At 37.8% G+C, this 18,885-nt stretch overlaps 1 protein-coding gene across 2 annotated transcripts; it reads left to right on the top strand.

The window, feature by feature from the left end:
* Nucleotides 1-329: 329 nt before the first annotated feature.
* slc6a14 (solute carrier family 6 member 14) lies at nucleotides 330-7,470 on the top strand. 2 transcript variants are annotated; one of them, XM_028004067.1, is made up of 15 exons: nucleotides 330-449; nucleotides 1,740-1,870; nucleotides 1,976-2,107; nucleotides 2,639-2,800; nucleotides 2,974-3,076; nucleotides 3,196-3,328; nucleotides 4,396-4,536; nucleotides 4,622-4,757; nucleotides 4,840-4,932; nucleotides 5,015-5,140; nucleotides 5,209-5,327; nucleotides 5,407-5,506; nucleotides 5,617-5,726; nucleotides 5,991-6,158; nucleotides 6,242-7,470. In XM_028004067.1, exons 1-15 carry the CDS (start codon nucleotides 430-432, stop codon nucleotides 6,383-6,385), a joined length of 1,818 nt encoding a protein of 605 aa, XP_027859868.1. In that variant the 5' UTR covers nucleotides 330-429; the 3' UTR covers nucleotides 6,386-7,470. The 2 variants fall into 2 exon arrangements, with proteins under 2 accessions (XP_027859868.1, XP_027859869.1); XM_028004068.1 differs by lacking the exon at nucleotides 2,639-2,800.
* The last annotated feature ends 11,415 nt before the right edge of the window (nucleotides 7,471-18,885 follow it).

The raw sequence follows: 18,885 nt of genomic DNA, 5'->3' as shown, positions 1-18,885 counted from the left end.
GTGTTGTTCACTTCACAAATGCATTTTAGACATGCTTGATGTCAGTACTTCCAGTATGGCTGGTGGTGATATTATATACGTCAATGTTTTTTCTGTAAGTCTCTCCTGCTACAGTATATATTCAGCAGGATTACACACACACACACACACACATATATATATATATATATATATATATATATATATATATATATATAGCATATATAGATAGATAGATAGATAGATAGATAGATAGATAGATAGATAGATAGATAGATAGATAGATAGATAGATTTCTCTATATTTTGAGATCCTTTCAGAATGTTTTCCGCCTGTCACTTTAAATCAAAATAAGCGGTAGTTGGCCACGCCCCCAATTCAACGTTCGCATTCGCACTTGAGGATGGCTATAACTAGACGCGCTACTATATAACCATACATTTTGAAGTGATGCAAGTAGTTTCTGAACGGTAAGTCAATAACAAAACACTTGCCTTTCTTACCACCCACTGTGCTTTGCATGCAGCGGCAAAACCAACTGATAAATAGTGCTGGAGCTCCGCTTGGCTAGGTACGGGGCTGGGAGTTGCTAGGTAACGCGCAGTGCCGTTGATTTTAAGCTACAGTCAACGGCAGATAACACAGATAGTTTTGTAATCAGACCCAAATCAACTTTTATTTTGCTGATAAACTGTCTAAGTAAGTTATGTATGGTCCTATCTTTATTTTGTATTTTGATATTTCTTTGGTTTCGCATTATTTTTTGCCTAAAACCGTCTCAGAGCGGCCCCTTTCCTCTAACGGTCCCAGCAGTTGAATTATTCAATTTGTTTCAAACCTTCAGGTTTTTCTCACTAAGCCCCGCAACCATCTCACTCAGACACACAACCGACTTGGGAGTTGGAAGAGTTAGCGTGGCCGCAGCAACAAGTGATGATGGCCTCCAAATGTGTGATTTATTTGTTTATTCACAATGTGGACACAGAGCGGAATGGGTCTCCTTTACTTTGACTATTGGCGAAGGTTTGCTGCAGGATGAACAAGGACTGTGAGATAGACTGCAGTGCTTGGGAAACGGGATCTCTGGCTGTTTACTCAGGACATAGGAAGCTGCTGGTTGTTCTTAACAAGGTTAAAGAGGTTTTTGAACGGCTTTTCAGACACCAAAAATAACTTATTGCCAAAAATAGCAGTTTCTTTTTTTATTTTTAAGAGCTTGGGCTGTGACAGTAACAATAACAGCTACTTATTCTATCTTTATTAGGTAACTGCATGGATCTGACTGCATGTCACAGCAATCGTAGCCCCACAAACATAAATACTGCTCTTGAAAAACATTCACATGTACAGTTTTTTAGGACACCAGTCACATAAAGAAGTGTAATGTATATCACTAATCTGCACACAGTAATTGCATTTAATCATATTTTCAAATTTATTGATACTCATTGACTGGAGAAAATATTAAAACTCACAATCCTGGCACAGATAGGATTGATAGGAAATTCCAATCATACTTAATTGGAATTTATGATCACAACAATAAAACAAAATTTTTATCATGATAAGTAATTTATCACGATACATGGTAAACAATACAATAAGTACCGACGCCTAATTGAGACCCAGCTGGAACTATAAAACATGTGAATTTTGCATAGACCCTCTTTATCAAATTTCATTTGTTATGTGCAATTATACAGCATAATCTGCATTTGAATTCAGCCCTTTTTATTCTGATGTATCTGAATACAATCCAGTGAAGGGAGTGGACATATTGCCCGTGAAAACTGGTCGAACAAGCGTGACTATGTCCTCTCCATGATCGGCTATGCTGTTGGACTGGGAAATATCTGGAGGTTTCCCTACCTGACCTACAAGAATGGAGGGGGTACATTAGTATTCTCAGATAAATTATCCAATCCACCAGGGCTCCTTTTCAGTCTTGTTATTAATTATGCTATCATTTTTTTTATTCTGTGCCATTGTCATATAGGGGCCTTTCTCATCCCATACTTCACAATGCTTCTGGTGACTGGTCTTCCCCTTTTCTTCCTTGAAAGTTCCTTCGGTCAGTTCTGCAGTCAGGGTCCGATCAATGTTTGGAGAGCAGTGCCGATCCTGCAGGGTGAGATTAGAAAAAAAGCATGTATCATTCATTTCAGGGAGATGAAAGATAGATGTGGATAATGGTCAACGCTGTATCCATAAATGAATGCTGTCTCATATTTGAAGAGACCCGCTGTTAGTGAACAGCTCTATTAAGCAACAATTAACTTCAGCCCAGCTCTGGTTGTACCCTGGCTTCTTTAAGACTTTGATCATGCAAATTCTCCTTTAGCTGGTGAAAGAACATGAAGAGCACTGTAACAAGTACAATTTAAGTAAAATATAGATATTTTATCAGCCATTAGACAAGTCATTCACCATTCAAAAATTTGCTGCAGTCTGTGAAAACAAGTCAATTATACATGTAAATACTGATATGTAATGAAACACTTTGATGGGCTGCACAGCTTAGTACTTCAGCCACGTAGCAATAAGGTCCTGGGTTTGAATCCTTGCTTTTGAAATACTGTACACTGATAAAACTAATGAAATGTTTATGTTTTAAGGGCTTTCATCATTTTATAGTTTATATTCTCGCCTGTCTTTCCAGGTGTCGGCATAGGGATGGTGATTGTGACTCTCTTAATAGCTATTTACTACAACGTCATCATTGGCTACAGCCTGTACTACATGTTTGCGTCCATGCAGAGCCCTCTTCCATGGACCAACTGCCCAAATACCACTGTCACTACCTGCAGTGAAACGCCTTTAGGTGCTTATTTAAAATGTCATAGTTGCATCTGCGGTTTGGAAGGAGGTGCCATTTCTCTGAGATTTTAAACCCTTTAGGAACATTATAAGATGTCAAACGGTTGCATTGTGACAGATGACACAATCCAATCAAAACACGTTTGATCCATTCACTAACTGTTTATCTTTTTTTAGTGTATTGTAATATCAATGGTACTTTGACGGAAATGGTCCAGACTTGTAATCCAGCCGACAAAGTCAAGATGGATGTCCAGAGCCCAAGCGAGTACTACTGGGAGTAAGAGCTACACATTTCTAATGAGCATACTAAAATTGACCCTACTGCGTTCAGGTCTACAACAATGTAGACCTGAACATATGCTAGCATGCTAAAGTTGTCTCTCTTGTCATGTTTAGCAATGTGGCTCTGCAGAGATCCAGTGGCCTGGAGGAAACAGGACCAGTAGTTTGGCACCTTGCTCTTTGCCTGTTGTTGAGCACCCTCCTTGCAGGTGCATCTCTGATCAAAGGCATCAAGTCATCAGGAAAAGTATGTCCTCATATCTACAGCAAATGGAGAAGCTTGTCCATAATTTGAAGTGGAAAATCAAAAGTTCTGTAATATTTGACTAAAGAAGAACTCTTGCACAATGCAGTTCTCCAAAGAAGTTTAGGTTCACTCAAGGGAGCAAATTTCATGTTAATTTTTTTTTTTTTAATGATTAATTTGAACTTATCTTTGTCTAGGGTGGAATAACTACCTAATGTAACTTTCCATACAACTTTAATGATTTTCAAAGAAGTTTGAATGTATTATTTAATCCAATTAATTTAAAAAACACCTTATTAATTCCAGAAGAAAAATAAATGTTGCAACTAGTTTTATACAGTTACATTCAAAAAGTTGTTGTAGATGCTACTGACTGTGGGCAGGTAAGATCTCCTGTAGCCGTCTGTAGTGCAGCAACGCGGAAGAAGCTTCTGACTGAAGACACTGACTTCAATCCAACTTTGATCACTGTAGAACATAAAAACTCAATGCAGAAAGACTGCAGACTGAGATTTAAACCCATCACCTACTTGTTGCAAGGCAAAAGTACTAAGCACTGCTTCACTGTGCTGCCAAATATTTCCACACCACCCAGTTAACATTTGGTTATACTGTATATCCCTTAACAACAGAGGGTATGGACTCAACCTTAGATAAAGGGTGCAGAGTTCATACATCTCAAGAGGGAGAATAAATTACAGCTGCTGCCCCAATGTGTTGACAGGAATCAGTTATGGTGAATCAGGCGTCTGATAACAATGAATCCTGGGTAAATCTGACACGTCTTACTAAACGTATCATCTGACCCCTGGAATGAGCTAGAGATTGATGCAGGGAGAGAGATGTCTGGGTTTCCCTTACAGACCTCTGCAACATGGATGGATGGAATTAATAAACAAAGAAATTTCAAGTTAATTCTGAGCAACATACCTTCAGTTTATGTTTTCATCCTTACTGCTGTTTCTCTGTTGTCCAATGTCTGGCATCAAGCATGTGTGAAGACATTTCATGTACATTTTAAGACTATATTTAGCCTCTGATTTCAAACTCATCTTCTTTCTCTAAAGGTTGTGTATTTCACGGCCACATTTCCTTATGTGGTGATTTTAATCCTGCTGATCAGAGGTGTGACACTAGAGGGAGCTAGTGAGGGGATTGAGTTCTACATTGGCTCACAGTCCAATTTGACAAAGCTGTCTGATGCCCAGGTGGGTGTCCAATCATCCAATGTCTGTCTCAGCATGTAACACTAGTTTATACCTTTCAGCTGCATTGTGTGTGTATGTGTTGTAGGTGTGGAAAGATGCAGCAACCCAAATCTTCTATTCCCTCTCTATTGGCTTGGGAGGACTCATGGCCCTCTCTTCCTATAATGAGTTCCACAACAATGTGTTCACAGACACATTAGTTGTGTCTATTACTAATGCTGGTAGGAGCCCAGATTGAGGCACTATTTGGTAAAGACATTTCTAAATGGCTCCAATTTGTGACGTGTTTTCTTGTCTTTAAAGCAACTAGTATCTTTGCTGGCTTTGCAATCTTCTCCATAATGGGTCATATGGCTCACGTCTATAAATTACCAGTTACGGAAGTGGTAAAGGAAGGTCAGACATTCAAAGTGATTGGCCAACCCTGAGGTCTTGTGTATGAGACTATCAGCATTGATACCATTGTGTTATTCTGCAGGATTTGGCTTGGCATTCATTGCCTATCCAGGAGCTCTCACTAAGCTTCCCATCTCACCTCTGTGGTCCGTTTTGTTCTTCTTCATGATTTTGATTGTCGGTCTGGACTCTCTGTTTGCAGAAATAGGTTAGACCTTTAACTCAGACTTAACCTGTTGGATTTTCATTTTCTAAAGCCTTTCCTTTTGTCCATAGAGGTGATATTAACCTCCCTGCAGGATGCTTATCCCAAAGTCTTAAAATCCAGGCGACCCTTACTGACAATAGCAACATGTTCATTCCTCTACCTTCTGGGCCTCCCGTGCGTCACAAGAGTAAGTTTGTCTCACTGAAGCTTTCTGTTGTCTATTTTAAAACCTGGCAATGCGTTCTATCTGTTCCTTTAAATTAAAGGCTGGAATCTACTGGGTGACACTCATCGACTCGTTTGTTGCCACCTGGGTTGTGCTGTTTTTGGTTCTCTTAGAGATCGTTGGTGTTTCCTATTTATACGGTAAACGTGACCTCCAAAGATCTGTGCACACATTTATGAAAGCGAGAGACTCCTCAAACCCCAGTCTGGGTGTGTTTTTTTGTTTTGTTTTGTTTTTTTACATTCAACAGGAGTGAACCGTTTCATAAACGACATCGAAATGATGATTGGAAAAAAATCCCCCCACTTCTGGCTGTGGTGGAAGGCATGTTGGCTCTTTTTCACCCCCTTCATCTTACTGGTAAAAAAACAAAAATAGAACTTATACATTGTTTCTGCTTCTTCTAATTATCATGTTTAAGTGTAACAACGTATAAAAGAACAGTTTAAATGGATAAATAATGAAAAACCTAGACTTAGGTCAACTTTTGTGCACCTAATATTTGGATGTCAATTTTTCACAGCCACTGTAATTTTGATCAACATTTATCTGAAGATGCAGATAAAGATACAGAAGATCCCAGCATTTTCTTTCTCTATAAAGTCCTACTTCATTGTTGTTTAGGTTATCTTGGTATGGTCTCTATGGACCTTTGCACCCCCCACATATGGAGATATACACTTCCCATCCTGGGGGTTGTCTCTGGGATGGTGCATGCTTGTTTTTGTCTTGATGTGGCTCCCTATTGGTGCCGTCTATCATCTGACAAAAGCTAAAGGAAGCCTCTTAAATGTAAGTAAGCGTGTCATAATTTGAAGTCGTATGTGTACTATTTTTCTGCATTTTCATAATTTCAAATATGTTGATATCTGCAGCGACTGACATCGGTGTGTGCCCCATCGGAGGACTGGCGTCCCTACCTGGAAAGGCACCGAAAAGAGAGCCACCCAGAAGATCAAGGTGTCCACAGAGCAAACAATCCCAATGAGGCTGACGACAACTCCGACTACCAGCTTTGATGTGTCTGCTGTTCTGTTTATCTGTTCATCTGAGTATTTGTGGCATCTTTCGCAATCTATAGAAATGTTTTAAAATAGATCAAAAAAATGTTTTAACATGTTTACTTTTATTTAAATGCATTGTGGGACCAAATAGTGTTTGTAATCTAAACTTAAACTTACTTGTAGCATTGTAAAAAAAAAAATCTGATTATTTTGAATGTATGTTTTGTTTATTTTATTTTACTTAACAAGGTGATAATTTGCCATTGTCTCATTGTGATGATCTTGATCAGCAACATTGTATTGTCATGTGGATAAATGTACATGAAGCCTAAATAACAACCAAAGTTTTGCAGACAAAAAAAAAAGTAGGTAAGTCAAACATACTTGACCACACTATTTTCACTCCATAGTGGGCGTGAGGAATTATACACTACTTTGTCCTGGCGTCTCAAATAAAATCCCTGTAAAAGTTTGTGAATAATATGCAAAAGTGTGGAAAAGAGTTATTTTTTAGGACTGAGGCTTAAATCCATTTATAGCGACTTAGGTGACCCTCCTTGGTTCTCATCTGACATACAATTTGGTTTTATTATTCCATCTAGCTCTGCAGAGGAGAAAAAGAAGGGGTTGATATTTGTTTTTGTTTTCTTTCTTAACCTCTTCAGAGCGGTCAGATAACCATTTTCCTGAGAGCTGCAGGGTCTTTTTTAAGGCCTTTGTATCTGCCACCTAATTACCAGAGTGAGAATACACCTCACTGCTGGCTGCTCTACTCACAAACACACACTCTGCCCTACTAGGTTTCCTAATAACAACAACATCCTTCCCAGGTTAAACACAAGTTTAGCTGCATCAGATATGAGACAAGTTTACTATATGATCCAATGTCACCTTCTGTTTATATACGTAATTCTTTGGAGTTTTTTATGTATTACACTAATATGTTTGTTATCTAATAACTTTGTTGTTTACATGTGATTGACTGTGCATGTTATTTTGAAATTTCAATTAATCTACCAATTTTTGTAAATGAGTGTTTCATTTGTACCATTAATGTTTAAGATGTCAATAAAAAGCCAACATCAGATGCCTTTATCAAACTATGATATAAAACAATTCCCTGTGTTTGTTCCACATTTTATGTTGTTTTGTTTCCCAGAAAGATTTAATGTGTCTCAATGAGCTTTATGATCCTGTCCACTAAGGTCTGAATCAGCTGTGGACATCAGCGATTGCATCATGTGTTGGTCTGTGAAGAAAAGGGAAATACAAGATTGATGTTCATGTTTGACATTGAAAGTCACACCATGGCTACAACATAAATGAAACTCTACATGTGAGATTGTATGATAGGCATAAAGTTTTTTATGTTATATATATATAGTAATAATATTTTAAATACACACATTTATCCTATTTATTTGGCTTGATTATCAATGTGCTCCAAAGTCTACAGAAATTAGATGGCACATAAAAAGAAATATACACAAGAAGAACAAAAAGTAGTTTCCTTCGACATTCATCACCTCATGGGGGAAATCAAAACTCCAAAGAGGGGGTGTCAAGAGAAGTGGAGTTTTGATGACTACACTGAGCCCTCTGTGAAAACTGAGGATGAAGAATCTGCATCTTCACATCCCAGACGAACTTCTTCTCTTTCTAGGGGATGAGGACGGCGAACTGCAGGACTCCCAGCATGTGAAAGGTCTGACCTCGTGGAGGGGGTGTCAAGAAAATCCGAGCTCATCCCACTTCCCCATGCTGGAGATTTTAGTTTAACAGTAATAATAAATAAAGTTATCTTTAAAATGAATCACTCAAGTGACATCAAGGCCCAGCAGTAGACTTAAGTGTCAATAAAGTTAGTTTAACAGTAATAATAAATAAAGTTATCTTTAAAATGAATCACTCAAGTGACATCAAGGCCCAACAGTAGACTTAAGTGTCAATAAAATAAATCTGGTTGTGTGTGTTGTTTTTGTCTCATGCAAACTTTGCTTTAATTCTACTTTTTTCTATCTAATCATAAGAAATCATAGTCAGTCAGAGAGAGTCATTAAACAGGAAAAGCAGGTTTCCTGGAAAAAGAGGAAGTTTCCAGCCTGCAGATTTATAAAAATAGCTGAGACTATACCTTATTTCAAAGGTAAAGTTTTAAAGAATGAAATCTAAACATTATTAGTAATTGGATAAGATTCAAAGTAAAATACTTATATGAATATTGGTTTACTTGTAATAATACTTACACTTATATTTGTGGGAACACCTACAAGAAAAACAAGTAACTGTAACTTTAGTAGTAAATAATTAGAATCATGTATTATTCTTGGTTTCTTTTCAGAAAAACATCTGTAATAACTCACATTAAGATCATAATAAGAGTAACTAATAAGTTATGGTTATAAAATCATAAATGAATGATAGATCAGAGAAGCTGAAGAAAATAAATGTGATATAAGTTATGGTTATAAAATTATAAATGAATGCTAAATCAGAGAAGCTAAAGAAAATAAATGTGATATAAATGTGATTTTGACATTGAACTTGAAATGGTGTAAAAAGGTGTAACTGCAATTAAACATCACTGATATGTTGGAGGTAGATGGTAGGTGAAAGGTGACAGGAAGGGAAACAGGGGAACTAACAGGAGAGCAGAGATGATCAGCACCTTATATGGAAACAGGAGGTTGAGCAGCCCTGAGACATTGGCACAGACATCATGACATGATGTCTCTTAAGACAGTGACGGATATGAGATCATCTGTCTAAGCAGACAGATAAACCCTATATAAGGTGGGTGCAAAAGAGGAACCGTTCGTTGGATCCTCCGGGCAGCTTCGAGCCAAGATCGAGATGGACAAAGAACTCTGCAGCTGAAGAAGAGCCGGGGCCACGGAGCCGGAGACTGTCCTGCACATGGAGACCAACCCGTCTGGCCCACAATCTGTGGCTTCGAATCGCACTTCTCTCATCGGCTGGGTTCTGACCCCAAAGACAAAGATGAAGACAAAGACAAGGAAGAAGAGCTGGTGCCTTTTTTCCTGCCAGCACCAAGTCCTGTGTGACCTCAGCATCCATGCGGAGAAGAAGTTCATCGGACCTACAGAGATCCCTGCCGTCAATCAACTTCCTCCTCCTGCTGCCGCACCTTCTTCGTCGTCGTGCCAGGTCTGGGGTTCGAGGCGCCAAACTCCGTCCGTCTCGCTCTAAGGTTCCTTTTTTAGTTCTCAGTGTCAGCAGTAGGGAAAGATAGACTAGATGATTGATTTTACTTATTTGATTATTTCTGCTACTGAATTAAGCTGTACTGACCCTTGCAAAAATGCCTTACTAATAAAATATTTAGCATAAAGAAAATCTAAAGATGTTGTGGACATTCAGTTAATGAGTCACCTTAAAGTTCTTTGATGGTTGTAAAATAGCTGTGATGTTTGATTCTGGAGAGGAAAAAGTGGAAAATGTTTTTAGGTTGCTGGTAGCCCATATTTAAAACATCATCCTTGGGACTCGACCGAGTCACTAAAACCTACCTGGTTCAATAACAAATGCAAGTTGCAAAATAGAGAACGAGCGACCGTTAACAGGTGTGCTCTGTGAAACTAGTTGGCTGTAGGCTGCTCAGTCTGGCTAATTCACAGGGGGAAGAAGGGTGGGACACCTGGATGTAGGCCGTCAGATAACCAGGCGAATCGTTTCTCGAAACCAGCTTAAACAGAGTTTACTTCAGTTCTGGACAGGGTAAATCCCAGCAGATTTAGGAAACTCAACGGACCCGTTAGACGGAGAGCTGGTAGCACATCTCCCCTCTCAGAAGAGGAAGTACGAGAGTGAGAGAGTAGAGACAGAAAGGAGGGGGGGGGGGGGTGTTGCGCAACAACATACTGTATTCTACCACCACAAGAACATCTTTTAGTAAAACTGCATTGCCACTTAGAGTTAAAATTGTGGCTCACTTATGGCTTCCTAACTTGAACACGTAACATTTATTGATTGTTTTGAACTGCTGTTCTCCATTTTTAGGGGTAAACGGCTTTCCAAATCACACAACCAGTGCACAGTGGATCTTTAAGAACTTTGTTTTTATATGGATGCAATGTTTTGCTAAATACTGATAAGGAATTTTACTCAGGCACAAAAGAAACACTTTGAGGCTCATGCCCAAGTAAAATCTCTATCCATGTGTCCTTTTGTAACCAGAGTTACTCCCATCTCTATTCTTTAGCTAAATCTGCAGGCTTTCTGATTTAGCACTAGGAACTAAAAAGACCATGGAAGAAAGTGAATGTAGTGTTTGGTCAACCATGGTAGTCTCATTTGAGAAGATGTGGGGGAAGCTAACAATTAGGGTGAAGGCAAGGAGACTTTGGTAGCAAGCAAAAGACCTGGTCAGCAATTACAGGCAGGGTTTGATCATTTAACAGCAATAAATAATTCTTTACAAAACAATTCGTAAATACTAGAAGATTTTATTTCTTCAAAATGTACTTTTACAAAATTTGTCATCTGTTGAAGAGTGCTATAAAGATACAAACCATTTTCTATGAGTAGTAAAATATGTTATTATGGCTGCATCACCACATCTGACCACCAGATAGAGCTGAAATGTCACATGGAGTCCAATTATATTTTATATAAGATATTCCTTAACAACAGATTTCCATTAAACCCAAACCAAAAGATTTTATATTAACTCTGTGAAATGGTCAGAATATCTGTGTGAGCTGCATGCAGAACAGCTCTCTCTATATAAAAGAAAGAAAAAAAATTAAATCTTGCTCCGTTTTTTTTTTGTCTTTTGTTCCCAAAATGAAATTACAGTGAACCTATTGAACCTCAAATCAGATTCTTCTTCTTTCTTTCTCTCCATGTGCAGGGAAGCAGCAGGCAGTGAGACATAGACCCCTGTTTGAACTGTATGTTATAAATCAAACGAATCCCGATTAATTTTGTTGTTTTTAAGTTTCTCAGGATGTAGAAAAAGCCACTAAAATCATTTTAGTCTCTTGAATTGTGACAGATGCGTATTTTTTCTGAAGGAAACAGAAATGCGCAAAAGTGAAATGTTGTTTTTTAACCTGAATGTGGATGTTGTGGGTGAAGAAAAAGCCTGAGCCGAGGTTCGGTTCTGTTTTCCATCTCCGTCCCTCTCCTCTCTGTCCGCCTTCATCCGCCTCCCTCCCCTCCACCTTCCCACTCACCCAGATAAGTCAGGCTTCTCAACAGCCTGTTGCTATTAGATACCGCTGAGCTTGTCACCATGGCAGCAAATGCTCCATCATCCTCCCCCTATACCCCCCCTTTATTTTACTGATGCACACTCTCACGTACACAGACTCCCCCGTCCACGCATGCTGTTATAGGTGGGTGTGATGTGGTGGGAGGAGGGTTGTCCTTGGGTTGTTCAGTCTTCTCAGGTCCGGCGTGGAGGTAGGGTGTGGGGGTGCACCCACCTGTGAACAGAATCCAAATGCCCTGACAGGAGGGGAGACATGCTCTGCCACACATCAACACGTATCCCTCATGGACACTGAGACATGTGTGTAGGTGTTCATGTGCAAGCCGGTCCTCCAAAGTACTGTTTAGTGAGATAACGCTAGTTTTGCATGCATGGGAAATAAAAAAAAAACAATTTGTGGCTTTAACACTGCGACAACAGAATGCAACAATTACTCATAATCTGTAAATATGAGACTCAAATCAACGCCTCTGTTCACACGCTGAACATCACTTGTTGTGCTGACATGAAGAGATTGAAACAACAGACGTGACTTGAATGTTCACGTACTGTGCAGATGTCCCAGGAAGCTGACGTCAGATGAAAAGAAAACACACAGAGAGGGAGAAAAGGTGAGACGGGAGGAAGGAGAAGAAGAAGAAGGAAGAGAGAGAGAGAGATGGGGATGAGGGGGAGAAGCGGGGACAGTCAAAGCTGATTCTCTTTTGCCAGTGAAAGCAACAAACCCCCCCGTGTTGCCATGGCGACCTGCTCTCGCTATCCTCTCTTCAGCGAGCTACCACTTATCCTTGCTGCCTTTCAGTCAGCAGGGCATGTGGGTGTGTGTGCTTTTGTGTGTTGGCTCTTGAATGAATCAGGCAAATGAAAGGGAGAGCATTTAGAGAGCCAAGTTTGCAGTTTCTTTAATTTAAGTTATCTAACCTCTTTCTTTCCCCTTTCCTCTTCTTTTTGTTTCATTAATGAAAAACTTAATAAGCTTGTTTTGTTTTGCCCCATTATTGTTACAAGGCGTTTTGAAGTAGATCAGATTTCTGTTCATGTAAAAAACAAAACATTTGAGGCAAAGACAGAACATACAATCTGTTTAAGAGAATAGAGGTGCACTTAAAAGAGTGAATAAGGCTGAAAACCCTTGTAAAAGCTGTCATTTCTATACATGCAAATGTACTGGGAACACGTTGTATAATATGTTAAATCAAAACAAATATATCAAATTTGCCAACACACAAAAGAACATAGAACAAAACTTAATATTTACAAGCTAACATTTGCTGCTCAAAATAAATAATTTGCAAAGATATAGTGCATTTTATTCTATTGAGGATGTTTTTCTTCAATTTAATTTTTTACTACTTACTCCTCACTCTGCAGTTGTTTTCTGTTTGTTTCCTTATTTCTTGCAAAGAAAGATTTCTTGCTTTTTTAACTGTTTAAACTATTTTCTTTTAGCAGTGGCTAAAAGAAAATAGTATGTGCCTGTATTTGCCACACAGTTTTGCTGCTTGCATGAGGGATTTCCCCACTCAGGGACCAATAAGAGTTATTCTGTTCTATTCCAAGTGAAAAAAATGTTGAAGGTTTAGTTTTTCCTTAGAATCACTGAATTAGCAGCGTACGTGACTGAACACAAAAACCTTAAAACAGCTGAGACACAGCAGCAGATGACCACACCTGGCGCTGCAACTGTCAGCTAAAAACAGGCCTGCAGAACACAACTGCCACTAGCTTGTGCTAACTAGTTAGCGGATAAAAGGTTAGCGATATTTTACGTGAACAAACTTGTTTCTAGCTTTGGTGTGAACTGAAGTAGAAAACTGAACCCTTTGGTATTAATATAATTTTACAGCAACATTTTTCCATCTTTACATTTCATGTTTCATCTTGTGGGAAAAGTTCAGTGAAGTCTGATTAGGTGAAAGTGGCAGTGATTAAAGATAACTTTCCTTTTGGTCTTCTTTTGGCCCAATATTTGGTTAAAACTACCCAAATAAAATACCTAAATATATAATCCAGGCTTTGATATAAGTAATGAACTCCCACCTTCACTTTCTTATAGCATTGTACATTATTTTGAACAAGACTGCAGAGGTGCACACCATAGCTCACACATCGATTCTGTTTGTTTTCACACTGTGAAGAAACTTAAAAATGTATCAGTGACTCAACATCGGCACTCAGCAGTCGGCTTTTTTCATTTCAAGTTTAATGAATAACCTCAGAGTGAAAGTGTTTGACAGCTGCCTGCAAAGTCTTTCAAAGTACTTAATGGATGTCAGTATTTTTTTCAACTTTGAAAAGCGGATGTTATTGATTCAAAATCGAAGGTAAACATGGCACAAATAAACACATCTTCTGAATTTCACAGTGCTGATAAAAATAAATAGCTTTCTTGACCAATCAACAATATACACTGCCATGTTTCTCATGCTGCACAGAGGCAATGTTGCTGCAACTGATGACTTCAATCGGGGAAAGCTGTTTTGCCTCTTCAAAGTCACTGACATTCACAAACGATCCAATTCTTATGAACAAGTCTTTACTTAACTTCTTACTCTGGACAAAGAACTTGAACCTCAGCTTGAATCAGATTCCATTCTTTGTTTTGGGCGAATTTTCTTGCTTATACTGCTTTCCACATATTGCAACGACTACTAATTTAATTTAATCAAAATTAATTAAATGCATCAGCAAATAAACACAATAAAAGTAAAGGGTGGTTGTATGAGCGTGCAGTGAACACGCTCAGTACTCACCGTCTGTTTCCACTCACATTGAACCCGGTTCAGCTGGAGGTTTTCCTTGATGGAAAGAAGTCATTCCTTCCCACTGTCGCCACATGCTTACACTTTGACAGCATTGTATTATAACTGACATCAAATTTAACATGTGGAATTGAATTTCAATCTGACTGGATTAAACTGATTAAATATTTCTGCATATAAATTAGAATATACTTTAAATTAATTTGTTTGTCTCGTAAAGCGAAATAACATTTGTTGTAAATCCACTTTAGATGGAAACATTTAAAAAGCAATTGTGAATCATTATTAAATTAAATTAAATTAAATTAAGTTAAATTAAATTAAATTAAATTAAATTGTACTAATCTGTGTTGAATTTAATTCAATTAAAATATGTTAAGTTAAGTGATATATTTGGGGAAATTTAGGCAAGCAGATATTTTTGTAACCATTTCCTGATGCAGATCAGCAAATATTTGCCTCATTTTAATAACATGTTCTCTAGTCTTACCCATTCTGAAGTGGGCCTCCTAAAAACAGGCTTCTGTTTCATATCTCAATTAAACCCCAAAGAATGACTAAATTATGAATGGCCAGTTAAAGTTTGCAGATACTCTGATCAATCCTAAAATAAGTAAACATTTAAATTTCTCATGTTGAAACTATTAAAGGTTTGACTAACTGTGACAAAAATGATTCAGTAAAAAAAACTAATTTCTTTTTATTTCTTAATATAAATTTTCTTAACCACTGAATAAATCTGCTTCAACTAAAGGTTTGTGCTTCAACTAAAGTAAAAGTCTGGAGTGTCTATAAATCAGGAGAATGCTGTAGATCTCCAAGGCTTATTCTCCTTGAGCTGAAAACAGACCGTCACCGACTCAAGGACTGCCGCTATTATTTAACAAACTGCCTTGCTCTTTTATGACATTTTGGCCAGATGCATGGTTAAAAATGAGGCACTTTAAACTAATTGATTGTGTACTCTGCCTGATTAATAACATGTCATTACCACCCTTGCCAACATCTATTAGTACAACCTGCTTTTTGCTATTGAGTGTCCCAGAAGGCTGTTTCTTGTTCGAGATGCAGCTGACATTACCGCTCCTGTCAGACAGTTTCTATGGTATCTTTATTTAAACAAGCCTTTGTTCCTCACTGTCACTTTTTGAATGTACAGTTTCATACCTGCTTACATTCATGTGTTAAAGCATAGCATTTTTCTAATTAAAAGTCAAGTTTTTAAACATGCATTAGCTGAAATTAGTTTTGATCATTTCTACAGTGACCTGCAGATGTTTTCAAAATATCTAAACCTGAGCTTGAGCTCTGGTGCACCTGAGAATATCTGTGAAATATTCTTGACCATTCCACAATTAGGTCACAATAATATCCTTAAATCTAAACCTTTCCATGTAGCCCTGACTGTATGATTGGTTAGGAAGCTGGAAGGCTAACCTTTGCCTCCTGTCTCAAGTCTTTTGCAAGTTTTCTTCCAGAATTGCTCCTTATTTAGCTCCTTCCATCTTACCTTCAACTCTAGCCAGCATTGTCCCTGCTGACGAAATTAATCCCAACTGCATGATTCCTCCTTCTACATGTTTCAGATTTTAGCTTGCTGCTAAGCATTAGCTTTTGCATGTTGGGCAAAAGGTTTAATTTTTTCTATAAACTGACCATAGATGCTTCTCCTGCAAATATAAAAACTGCAGATAGATCTCCTTTTGGCTTTCTTTCAACAACTGAACAATCTTGTCATTCTTCCATGAAGGCCATACATTTGAAAAGTGATGAATTAATAGTCGACAGATTCACCTCTTGGCTGCTTTGCTAATTAATGCTCACTTACCTTCTCTGTCAGTTTAGGTGGATGACCATTTCTTAAGAGTTTTCCAACTGGTCTGTACTCTTTCCATATTAAATAATAAATAAAACAGAATTCTGTGAGATGTTCAAAGCTTGGAATATTGTTTTATAATGTAACTCTGCTTTGCACATTTCCATCATTAAGGCCAAGGAGACATGTGATCCTTAGTCTTAATGATGCTGGTTGGCCATTAATGTTTTCTAACAAACTTTTTTTGCAGTCACAACAGGGTTAGTACAAATATTAACTTTAAACCAAATGTATACAAATATTTAGTATAAATAATGCAAAACATATTGTCATAAATACAGCTGTATTCAGCAGTTTTGTGACTCCTGAAGACATTTGGTTAAACCAGATTTTATTGAAGAATTCAATTCATACCATATATTTTAGATTTCGTATTTGTGGAAAATGTTGAAAACTATGATTCCTTTTCCAGCGGGTATTAATACATTTACAAAAAAAATACCAAAAGAAAATAAAAATCACAGTGATTTTTAGAGCTAGTCCCTGTGGCTTCAGATAGTGTTTGTCTTCTAGATTCAGCAGACTTGGACAGTAATAATTTTTTACATTGGCTACTTCTGTTTTCAAAATGTTTATATTTGTTTAACTGCAATCTGCTTCTTTACTTGTGCACACTGTTTCTTTAATATCCAAACAAATTGAGCTGAAATTATCAGTGAGGACGGACTGAAGATGATGTCCTGCAGCCCTGATGGTGTCAAAAACTGACACCATCAGTTTTCGTCCATGTTATATAGGAACAGTTACAGTATGTTCACTAGAAGGCTTCATCTCCTCAGGTGAGCAAACATAAGAATCAAAGCAAAGTGCCGTTTTCCTTGTAGAGGTGCATAATGAAACTTGCTACTATTCATCTAGCATGATCTTTTGTCTCTCTAAAGAGCAGAGGTTGTGCTCTGTGATTTACAGCAAACATGAAAAGCACTTTGCATCTCAGGAAGTATTTGCGCTTCCTCACTCATCACCAATTCTCTTCATAAATCCTATTTAGGTTTTCAAATCACCTTTAAGGTCAGCACTTGATGCAAGGTGCAAGAAGACACAAATCCCTCATCTCCAGTTCCACCTGTTCAGAAACAAGAGCGTTTGCAGCATATGAATGGTGGACATTTTAATTTTCACAGGTGACCCTACGTTATTCTGCATCCAAACTGTTCATCATGTCTGAGGTGGATTGCAGAGGCCTGGCGCACCTTACAGAGTAAAAAGGTTATGCCTCAGTTCCCCCCTGCTGCTGTCTTCATTTGCAACATAAAGCCAAAGTAATGACATGAGTTATTCCATGCAGAGTTATAGCACTGCTGCTGATGTATAAACCTGCTGCAGTAAGAGCCTCTCAGTGTTTGTAGTCATATTACGTTACTGTCATACATAAATTACCACCAGTAGCCGTAGCTGTTAATGTTGCATACAGACTCCGAGATCTCCTTTGGCTGTGAATCTAAAAAAAACAGAGAAGGGACACATGGGAGGAATGTTACTAAAAACATGGCAACTGGGAAAGTCAGTTTGCAATCCCTGTAGAGACCAGGAGAGTGTCATCACAGAGAAAAGCTTGTTCAAAGAAAGATGCATTAATATAGGATAAGACCCAAGAGTCCTCATCAAAACTTTAATTTACATAAATTTGAACAAGTTGATTATAGGAACACTTTTCAGATTTAATGTTGTCACAATTCCATCTGTACTTTCCACCCTTTAAATTTGTAAAATGAGTTTAAACACATGTGCATCCCATTAATTTGGAATAATTATTAAAAAGTTTGTTTATTTTGGCAAATAAATGCAAAAAGCAAAATTATTATGCAGATGCATAGCACAAAAAGTGATTTATTTTAACTATTTACTTCAGTTGGCTTTTATGATCGACGCTTATAGCTCATTAAAACCCAAAACTGTGTTTCACAGAAAATTAGAACATTACATAAAATCAATAAAAATTATTTATACAATGGCCTGTCGCTACACACTGTTATGAGGAAAAGTGGTGACTTGACAAGAAGCGACTAAGACCTTCAACAAGTGACATAAGCTGCACAACGTATTTGCTGAAGAAGCTGGTTATTTAGAGTGCAGTATGTCAATGGAAAGATGAGTGGAAGGAAAAAGTGTGGTTGAAAAGGTTAGACAAGTAAAAGCGTGTCTATGTACTGCACAGTACAAAGACACAGGATTTAGTGTGGGCTTCTTTTTCATGAATTACTGCATCCAGGTGGAGTTCTTTTCTCATCGTTCTCTTGTGAATACTCCTTAGATTTTCTACAGGATTTTGGCTAGGCCAGTTTCTTGGCCAGTCGAACACAGTGATATTAATAAAGCAGGTATTGGTGCTTTAAAGCTACTAGGTCCGTGACTCTAATTGCTTTTGGAGTTCTGACTATCCACACTTAACACCTTGTGAATCTCCCTCGAACTCTTGATGTAGTTTTTCTTTACACACATGTGCATCTTTTACACCCACACTTTTTCCTTCCACCTAATTTTCTACTAACATACCATAACATTTCTTCTTTTATTGTTATTATTTCTTTTGGATGTTTTTAGTCTAATTTCCTGAGAAACATTTGTAGCAATCCATGTGTAAGTTTTAGCTTTTTATTTGAATTACTGAAAAAAATAATATTTTTGGATTATATTCCGG

This window comes from Xiphophorus couchianus, chromosome 20 (assembly GCF_001444195.1).
Source record: "Xiphophorus couchianus chromosome 20, X_couchianus-1.0, whole genome shotgun sequence".
NCBI classification, from domain to species: Eukaryota; Metazoa; Chordata; class Actinopteri; order Cyprinodontiformes; family Poeciliidae; genus Xiphophorus; species Xiphophorus couchianus.
Note: the sequence above shows the minus strand (reverse complement) of the source record. Positions and strands in the feature narration are given on the sequence as shown.